Source organism: Cariama cristata, unplaced genomic scaffold (genome assembly GCF_000690535.1).
Source record: "Cariama cristata isolate BGI_N322 unplaced genomic scaffold, ASM69053v1 scaffold11940, whole genome shotgun sequence".
NCBI lineage: Eukaryota > Metazoa > Chordata > Aves > Cariamiformes > Cariamidae > Cariama > Cariama cristata.
The window spans coordinates 2,399-12,418 of record NW_009592982.1 but is presented as its reverse complement, the minus strand read 5'-3'; the positions used below and the strand labels follow the sequence as shown (position 1 = coordinate 12,418).

General features: G+C 48.9%; 1 protein-coding gene across 1 annotated transcript in view; it reads right to left on the bottom strand.

The window, feature by feature from the left end:
- The window catches only part of UNC45B (unc-45 homolog B (C. elegans)), a 13,183-nt gene that overhangs the window by 2,158 nt on the left and 1,005 nt on the right, over positions 1-10,020 (bottom strand). Inside the window, 16 exon segments of the mRNA XM_009705668.1 lie at positions 2-28; positions 140-253; positions 623-689; positions 1,159-1,286; positions 1,480-1,620; positions 2,074-2,215; positions 2,898-2,992; positions 3,402-3,702; positions 4,055-4,226; positions 5,061-5,231; positions 5,518-5,686; positions 6,800-6,967; positions 7,462-7,551; positions 8,115-8,290; positions 8,621-8,657; positions 9,459-9,628. Coding sequence (XP_009703970.1) covers positions 2-28; positions 140-253; positions 623-689; positions 1,159-1,286; positions 1,480-1,620; positions 2,074-2,215; positions 2,898-2,992; positions 3,402-3,702; positions 4,055-4,226; positions 5,061-5,231; positions 5,518-5,686; positions 6,800-6,967; positions 7,462-7,551; positions 8,115-8,290; positions 8,621-8,657; positions 9,459-9,620 — 2,160 coding nt within the window. The 5' untranslated portion in view covers positions 9,621-9,628.

The following is a 10,020-nucleotide window of genomic DNA, read 5'->3' as shown; positions in this document are numbered from 1 at the left end:
TGACGAGGGGCCTCACCACCTCGTACACCTAAGAAGAGAAGGCACGTCACTGCTTTTCCAGCTCTCAGATCTTGCCAATTTTCACTTGCTAAAGGAATTATCAAGATTTTTAGAAATTTTTTTTTTTTTATAAGCTTACCCTCTCCCCTGGGAATGCCATGTCTGGATTGGAGATAGCAGCAATTTTTGCCAGAGCATGAGAAGCCTTTATCTTGCCAACTTCTGTGCCTTCCACAGCCAGAGGTATCAGGGCCTAGTGACACACAGGAACACATTCAATGCCTCTGAGAAGATTTACAGGATTGCCTTAATATACTAAAATAAGTTAAAACTATCCTAAAGGTGTGTCTGTTGAAGAAATGGGTCTGGGACTATAGCCCACAGTGATGTCTTGCTTTTGTTCTCAAATAGGCACCACACCAGAGCTTGTAGCTCACACACAGTTGTTTCAACAAGATTGCTTCTTTGGAGGCTTGCAGAGATAGAAATGGAGGGTCAGTATTGTCCCCAGGGGCTACCAAGACAGCTCATGCTTTTTTGTCACCTCCCCTCACTCTAGACCCATTGCAGGCTCCCAGGGGACATTAACCACGCATCGGGTTGGGCTGACAGAAGTAATCACCTTTCCACCGCCTTGAGCAACAATGGTCCCACGGTCCTTGGGGTCTTCACACAAGGCAAGAAAAACCCTGCAGAAGCACAGCATCACTTAGTGAAACAGTCACACAGGAAGGCAATGACCAACGGCCCTCATGGAAAGGGGCTAACATTTTGCAGGGGTGCCAGATCCACCAGGTAAATTCCAGATGTTTAAGCCAGTGCCCATGGCACTCTAGGAGGAAGCAACAAATGGCACAGTAAGAAGTTTCCAGGCCTGTAAGATGAACTCTATTCCAGCCAAAACCAGTACAGAGGAGTAGAAATTCAAAATGCATTCTAGCAAGGCAGCCCTGTAAGCCAGCTTCAAGGTCAGAAAGTGGATTTTTATGATATTACTTAAGAAAAACTGTGGGTTTAAATCTTTTCTCCACCTCCCTTTCACCTGCCTGCAGAGGCAGAATGCACCACCCCACAAAGCAAGGAGCCAGCCCAGGCGCCCATCTCAGTGGCACATGGGCTAGCCAGCACTCCCGGCTCCCATAACAGCAGTGGAGGCACCTGGCGATGAGCTCCTTGCTCTGGTCCGTCAGTATGGCACTGTCCGCCTTCACCATGCAAGCCAAGGCAGAGACGACGCCGGCTTTCAGCAACCGCTTCACCCGCTTCACCACAAAATCCTTCTTGTCCTGAGAGGGGACATTGGAAAGGGATGAGCCCATTAGCAGCTGTCATCCTCCTAGCTACAGCCGAGCCTGGTTGGAGAGCAACACAATTTCAGCCTTGGAGACAGAAGACCTGAGGTCTGTGACAACGGATACACCAAAGAAAGTCTTCAGGTCCGAGCATCTCCTCCCAGCTCCCCAGCTGTAGACAACCTACCTTTGGATGCTCCTCAGGCACATGCTGCTTGGAGAATTTTGCCAGTTGCACCAGCTCTGGGACCAGTTCCTTGGTATCATAGCTGTTGGTACAGTTCACCAGTGCAGAAGCCACAGAATACAAGATAGTCTTGTCGCTTGTCTGCACAGAAAAATAAAAGCTTATGCAAGGGTGAGGAGGACACAGCAGGGAGACAGATCCCTTAGGACTGCCATTGGGGTGGTTTGCACTAGCTGAAGTGTTCTTAGGCTTATCCCCAGCTTTATAGCCCAGGATAGGGAAAACCAAAAGTTTTTATGGTCAAACAGGCTATTTGACATCATCAGATGCTGTCAACACCTTAATGCCTTTGGTTTTCATGCCATTGCTGACAGTAAAGGTAACAGCAACCTTCCTTGGCCTTAGGAGAAGAGCAGGATGATAGTAACCTTGAGGTCTCTCCATGGCACAGGCAAAACTGAAGTTTTGCTAAACTAGAGCTGAGGGGTTGGGGTCACAGCTCCACCTGCCTGGGGAGACAGCATTGGGCTGGACAGCTGGGAGAATGTGATGCTACCAGAGGAATGAGGGAACGAGGTAAGGAGCTAGATAGACCTTCGCTAATTCAAACATAGCTTGCAGGGCTGGCTCATCTTCAACAAAGTCATCTTTCACATCTGCATCAAGGGTTAGATATGCCAGCCCTTCCACAGCCCATTTCCTGGTGCGGGCGTCAATGCTGGTGTTGCACAACCATCTGGAAGAGACAAAAACATCCACATTTCTATCTCAGGAGCCAGGACTAACTCCTCTCAGAGAAGAGGGAGGAAAAACAAATATTGAGACTATTTCAGGCCCAAACATGTCCTCAGGTTCTGCTGCAGCTCCTAGAGACTGTGGATACTTCCCTTGAGACATGATCTACCTCCCATGGCCCAGCTTGAAGGATCTAAATGCTGCAGGGAAAGACAGACCAGGACAGCTACTCAGCACTGCTTTGCCTTCACCATCGCACGAAGCACGTGATGCCCTGCTATCCAGTGCCAGCAGCAACCATCACCTATTCTGTCACTTCCTAACTTCATCCCACCTCCTTGGTTAGTCCACCTGGTAAATTCACCTTCAAAAGGTACTTGTGCATATTCTAGATAGCACTTGATTAGGCTGTACCATTCTGGCAAAGAGAGAGGCACCATGTTTGGTGTCTCACATGGGAAGTCAAGGAGGGAGAAGGCTTATCTGGATATGGAGGCAAGAGGAACTTATGGTTGTTTCAGGCACAGAAGAGCTTGAGGTCCCAGCACAATGACTCTGGGGACACTGTCAGCTGTCAGGCAGCAACAGTCAATGAAGGCAACGTGTGGATCTCTTGGGAAAGGAACATAGTGTATTTTGCAAAGCATGGAACAACAGAAAAAAAAAAAAGTAAAATCACTCACTTTCGGCACTGCTTGGCTAACTTCTCAGTGGACCCCTCAGCAAACTGCCGCAGCCCATAATCTGTGCCTCCTGCTGATCCCAGCTTGCAGAGACCCTGAGGAGGATGAAGAGTATACACCAGCGAGAAAGGGTCATTGATCCTCTAGTATTGCTGCCCCAAAGCAGCCTAATCCCATACCTAAAGTTTGAAGTCAGTTCTAACAAAGAGGAAGCATTCTAATACCCAGTAGATCATTCAGCTTGTAGCACAGCAAAGTGAGGTTTTGTGCTCTTATTGGATGTCTTTAATGGAAGATTAACCAGTTTTGCCTTCAAAGTTACCAATAATCCATGTGCTCTCCTGGTCTGCCATCTCTCCCTCCCTTGTAGGGAGAAGCACCATAAACCATTCCCCAGCTGTGGTGAGTGAACCCAACATGTTCCCAGGACCTCCCCCCTCTCCCAAGTCCAGGGTTAAGCTGATGAGTGTGGCAGGTGATAGAGGCAGGAGTTGCCGTCCTTACCACCAGGGCTCGGATTTTGATCTTCTCATTCTTGGTCTTCTTGTAGATCTCCTTCAGGAGCGTCACCCCGTTGGAGATGATGAAAGTGGCCCGGCTTAGCTTGGTGGAGGCATGGATGAGGGCTTCCACAGCCACCAGCTGGTCAATCTCCCTCTCGGACCCGCACAGGGCAACCATCATCTCCATGACTCCCTTCATGCCAAGCAGCTTGTTGCCTAAGTCAAAGGGCCCTTGCAGAACTCCAGACACCATCTGGATGGCATGGAGTGTCTTATCCATGTCCTGGGGGTCGATTTTGCTCCTGCATGGGATAGAGGGAGTAGTATGTAGAACAGTAGTTGCTTATATTTTCCCTTGTGCCAGGAACATCCTCCCTCAAATTGGGAACTGAGCTCCACTGCTGAAATATGTAGGTATCTGGGACACAGCTGAGCCCAAATTCCTGCAAAGGCTGTGATCCAGCAGCTAGGAGTACAATGCGAGGATCTGAGGATCCCAGCTGAAGGATCCAGCAGGATCTCAAGCAAATCATTATCTCCCAGGGCCTCAATTTGGCATCTGAGTGGATTGCAAGTGCCTCACCTCATCCTTAAGACCTCCTGGCTCCTGTGGCTCTGGGCCAGCTCATCCCCAGTAAGCCAGCCCCGACTCACTTGATGTACTCCTCGCAGATCACCCGGTAGTTGTCACGCTCCGGGTCACAGCGCAGGTCATCGTAGAGTTTATTTAGGAGGATGGAGGCAGTCAGCTGGGTGTTCTCTGTCAGCGGCAGGCAGTCAGGCATCTCAGGAATCTGGCCCACCACTTTCAGTATCTTTTTTAAGCCTGGAAACAATTGAGTGATATGGCTGTTAGAGGGGAGAGGGTCTGTACAAAACTCAAGGTACTATTTGTTGGTTTCTTGCAGTGACAGAGCCAGCTTGGATAGTTTTCAATTACTTTGCAGCCTAATCACGTGAGCTTTAAAGAAGACACTCAGATATTTCCTGGGGAGGAGCTTCTGCTGGTGAGATTACAGGTTTGCAGCATCAGGCTTTTATCCAGCTCCCAGAGCAAGATAAGCAAAACTCTGCATTTGGTCCCTGGCTGGATCAGTTATTTTTGTCAGGAGGCGTTAAACCTACTGACTTTCAAGACTCAAGGCTTTGACTGAGGAAAAGTCAGCGACTTTCAAGTGATTCTGGATGTCTTAACCCTTCTTTTGCCAAAGTATTGTTAAATAACTGCCACCAAAATGATAACACGTATATGCATTGGAATTAGTCTAAAAACACACCCCACACAAATTCCTCACCCCCTTCCAGTTTTAGAAATGGCCAATTTAAGGATCCAGCAAGCTCAGCAAGTGCTCATCTTCTAAGCTACACAATTTATCCAAGCCAAATCCTCCTAACATTAGCAAATACATTGGAATAAACTAACCAGAGAAGTTAAGTCAGTCCTTTAGAAACTGAAAAATTCTTGTTCCTATACACAGGGGTTTTATCCCTCTTAATACCGTTTTCTGCTAATAAGTCTAACTTTGCTCCAGGCTTGCATACACCAAAAAAAGCCAGAGAGGATTTATTTTACAGAGCGGGTCAGTTCTACAGGTATGCAGGCAAGAACACACAGCTCCACATCTCCCAAACCAGAACAGGGTGGAGGGGAAGAACTCACCATTGTCGATGACAAAGATGGTCCTGCTATTGTCATGGTCTTTCAGGTCCTTCCTTGGTATGTTCTTGTTGAGGAGGTTGAGAGCTCGGTCTCGCCCTTGCCCAGATACTTTCTTACTGACCAGCATATCCAGCAAACGCATTGTGATCATCCTCAAATCTTTTTTAGTATCTACACAGAAGCGAGACAGTAGCCACCAGTTACAAGAAATTCTCTTCGAAAGCAGGGGCACCCAGTGAAAACCATTCAAAGCCATTGCGTGGCTGGAACGCAGATATTTAAGTCAACACCATGAGGATAAGAGCTGTGTGCAGGTTGTCATCCCAGACAGCTGAAGGGTAAAGTCCCCACTTCACCAAAGAACAAGGAATAACGTGGCTATCCCAGGAGCAGAGCCCTCCCTGCTCGCCCCTCTTCTCCAGCAAGACGGAAGGACCACCCGGTCATGCACCGTTACCTAGCACTACGGCTTCCTCCATCCCGCGATGCTCCTCTTTCCCCTGGCCCAGCAAGCAGTCAGTGATGGTCTGCAGGAGGTTGCAGACAGCCAGGGAGATTTCTTCATTGTCTACCGACATCCACGTACAAATGTTGTCAATGCCCAGGTAGTGGAGAATGGCAGTGGCCTGGCCCCAGAAAGAAGGGAGCATGGCAGTCGTTAGCAAAGGCCTTTCCTTCCCGCATGCTTTAGACAGGTCAGGCTCAGCTTGTACAAAGAAACTATTTTCCTGGGTGAATCCCGAGTCAGTACAAGGCAGAGTTTTGCTTTTCATCCTTATTTTCATTTATAATAAGACAACTCCTCACCCTCCAGAGTTGCCAGTAATGCAACAGACTGTTTCCAACGAGGATGTTGAGAAGAGCACGGCTGGGTTTGGAAGAGACCCTCATGCAAGGTTGTTAACAAAGAGCCTGTTTGGTGCAAGAAGCCCGTCCTGGCTGTGAACAAACCCAGTGTCATCACCCAGCGTGTCCCCGTGCATGGTGGCACATCAGTAATTCAGGGGAGGCACATTCAGAAACACCCTGACCTAGCAAGGCTTTGCAGAAAGAAAAAGAAAATAGGGCTCCACCACACTGGGTTTTTGCCCAGTAGATTTAATTTTTGTTGTGTTGCAGTTCCCCCCGCTCCTTTCCACAGTTACACTGATAGGCGTATTCATTTTGCACGTGTCCATCTCCCTCTGTAAAGGCAGACAGGGCTTCTTATGGGCTGTTTTACACTATATAAAAACTGTCTTGGTGTAGAGTAAGATATCAGCTGGCTCGGAGACCCCTGGGAGTTGCCTTGGGACCCTCCCCAGGAATCTTAACTTCCTTGTAGATCCTCCCTGCTTTCCTTCATCTAAGCCTTGGGCAAAACCTTCCCAAAGTTTGTTGCTGTTTGTTGCTTTTTCGGGACCTGTGGTGAAGGACATGGATTTGACCCAGCCATGCTCACCACAACTCACGTAGTAACAACTCGTTATGAGTTTTACTTCACCAGCACACGCGAAGGCATCGAAGGGAACGTGTATAGCTTTGATCCCAGAGATCAGGAGCACAGTTACAGGGGCATTTTCAATAGTCTGTGTTAATCCCACTTGCCTCTCTGTATTTTTTTCCCCCAAAATTTTAAAAATTATTTATAGGATTTAATTTTTTGCCCACTGCTCACAAACATCATGAACTACTGCAATTTTCCACTCCCCCAGGTGCAAGGCAATAGCAGTGAAGGTCCCGAGCAGCCCGTTGCTTACCCGAGCCTTGTGTCCTGTGCACATTCCCGAAAGCGTTCTCACAGCTGCCAGGATCAGCTCAGCATTTTTGGTTTCTATCAGCTGCAGCAGCAAGCTGACCCCATTGTTCTGGAAAATCTTCTCGGCACCTGCCTCCTCTCGCCCCAGGACTATGAGGTTGTTTGCAGCCTGGGTGGGAGACAGGAGAACCAGGGGTCAGTGGCACAACCCTGCTAGCATCCTTCAAAACACCTCTGTGTAGCTCTGGGATGGTCGCAGTGGGAGCTGTGGGGTGTCCATCTCCTGACAGATGCAGTAGACCAGCTCAGACCTCACCAGAGAGTTTCTCCAGGTGCACCTGAGGATCAGCTTCGCTCTGCCAAGAAAAGTGGGTTGCTGCTTGAAGGGAAACATGGGGAAGGTGGCAGAGATGGGCCTGAGCAGAAGTCCAGTCTGATCCCACCTTTGGTATTTTGGGAGGTTGGTCCACCTTCCCTCGGCATAGAGGTGATGCCTCATTGGGACATTTCCCCTCTCGGTGGTCTCTGCGAGTGGACTTCATCTCCCAGCTCCTTACCTCATCCTCCATCCAGGGGAGGTGGGGAAGGGAACGCAGCCTTCTGCTCCTCGGCGCAGCCTCTGACATTAAACAGCCATTTTGTCAAGTCCAGGACAGTTCTCACCTTTTCTCGCTTTTCTTTCTCACTGTTCTCATCCAGCAGGATTTCAAACATCTTCTGCACCCTCAAGTCCGTGGAGAACTGAATGCGTAGCTGTGCCAATAGAGAGTGCATGGAGCATCAGAGGGAGAAAATCAAGGAGCAATTTTCCTTTATTGCTTCAAGGACACCACAGACCCTCAAACCAGAGACAATTTAAGCTGAGTAACAAAATAGGCATCACGTCTCAGTGATCAGCATCGATTGCCCATCTCAGACTCATGGGCATGGGCAGAGCCAGCCCTAAACCATCATTTCAGAGACCTCACGGTAGCTAGTGATGCAAGGATTTCTTCACAGCACCCCAGTAAAGGTAACAAAGTCAATGTGGCAACTGCCTGACCCAGTCCAAAGCTGGGCCAGGTCCTTGCCAGGACCTTACAAAGATATTCAGGACCAGGCCAGCCTCAGGAGTGACCTGCCACGCTTTTTAATTTAATCACTCAATCTGATGCTCAGATTTACATGCATCAAATATGAACTTCCAGATAACGGAGCCTATTTATCTCCCTATATTGTTATCAGTTTCCAGTATGACCAACAATCCATCTATGTAACCAAAGCAAGGACTTCCCACACCTGGTCTGTGAACCTGGGACTGCTCCCCTGGCATTTACCTTCTCCTGGATATCAGCCCCTAGTCGTCTCAGGGTCTCCTGGAAGTTTTTGTTGCGGGGTTCAATGGTTGCACATTTCTGAGCGTCTTTGAATGCTTGGTCCAATTTCCCCAATTTTTCCAGAGCTTGGCTGCGCCGGTACAAGGCTTTGATATCTGAAGCATTGATGTCAATAGCTGGGAAAGTGATCCAAAACACCAGGCATCAGAGTTTGCTTCTTGGAAATCGCCTGTGTAAACTGATTTGCTTTACACCTCCTTGAGACGTAGCTGTTATTAACACTGTGAGTGAATCGGTACCCGATTAGCACCGATTGCACCAACGCACCAAACTGGTACACCTTCTTTTCAACCTCCTCCACTAAATTCCCTTGTGCCCTCAGCACTTGGGTGTTAGTGGACACCAAGGAATAAGACCACAGTGCCCCAAAAGCAGATGCGAGAGCAGGCTGGAGCAAGCACACCCAGCAACGCAGATCTCCTTTCTCTAAACAGCCCCCTCCTTACCTCTAGATGCATCCGAGGCTGCCTTGGCGTATTCCTCCTGTTAAACCAGAAAGGAGGGATTTGTTAGGAGCAGAATAGCAGGGCATGTCCCTATTGCTGATGCACACTGCGACCTCTCTGTTCCCACTTCCTAACAGGACGCCCAGTGAAGCCAGCAGCAGCCTACAGAAGGAAAGATGGGGACTTGGGTACCTTTCCATCACTGATGGAAGGGAAGAGGAAAAGGGCTGCGATGCAGGTGAGACAACATATGCTGCTGCTGATGCAGCGGCAGATCGTGGGCGGTGAAGGAGAGGGGATACTCACAACAGCCTATCTGCAGCTTGTTCTGGGTTGGTGCCACTTCTGGGTCAATGAAAAGTCAGGAATATGCAAGCAATCTGCTAAAATCCCACAGCAGGTCGCTACAAGCTGACTGCAGGGAGCTGAGACAATTTTGGTAAAGATACCAATAACTTTTTGTTTTGCTAATTACCTACGCCTGGTTTTCTTGTGCTGGGACAGACAGCAAAAGTGATGCCCCTGCGCCCCAACCCATGGCTTACAGAGCTCTCCCATAAGCATGGAGCAGGCTGGCTGCCAAAGGCTTTTACTTCAAAGTGATTAAGCGGGAGCATCTCTGAGCTGAACCGGTATGCTCAGCCCCATCAGGATTGAAGCAAGGGGGGCAGCTTTACAGCTCCAGGACAAGCCTAGAACAAATAATTTCAGGCAGGTTTGCAAACGCCCTATTCAATAAATGGACAAACCACGCAGTCCCCAGCTGGCGAGCACCCTTGGCTGCCTCCTGCTCTTCTCCCCTCGAGCACTGCCCAGGCAAGCCGGGAGCTTTTCTCACCTTTTTGAGGAAACACGCTGCCCTGTTCCTGTACAGCACTGCCTGCAGCGCCTTGTCCTTGTTGAGCTTTATGGCTTGAGTGTAGCTCTGAACGGCTTTCTCGTAGTCATTGGCCTGAAAATATTTATTGCCCTCCTCTTTCAGCTGGATGGGATCCTCCATCTGGAGAGCTTTAAGGAAAAACATCAATTTGTGTCCTGTTTTCCACTGCCTGTGTCACCGGGGTCGCCTGCCTCCTCCACCAAGCTGAGTTTCACCGTGAGACTGACATATAATTAACGCAGACATTAATAAAAGCAGCTTACCAGGCTGAAGAGTTTTGAAAACGAAGACCTAAATTGCTCCTCCAGGCTGTGGCTTCTCGGAAGCTTTTCCTACAGCTGTAGATCCTTAGGAGTCAATTAATAAAAGAAAGAAAAACAACAACAACAACAAAAGAATTAAAGAGGTCTGCCAGTGCCACGGAGAGTCCGTGTGGCTCAGGAAAGAGCTCACCTCCCGCTCCAAGTTTGGGCAGGACCTGGCAGCTCTCGCTGACTCTCACAGTCACATGTCACCCCAC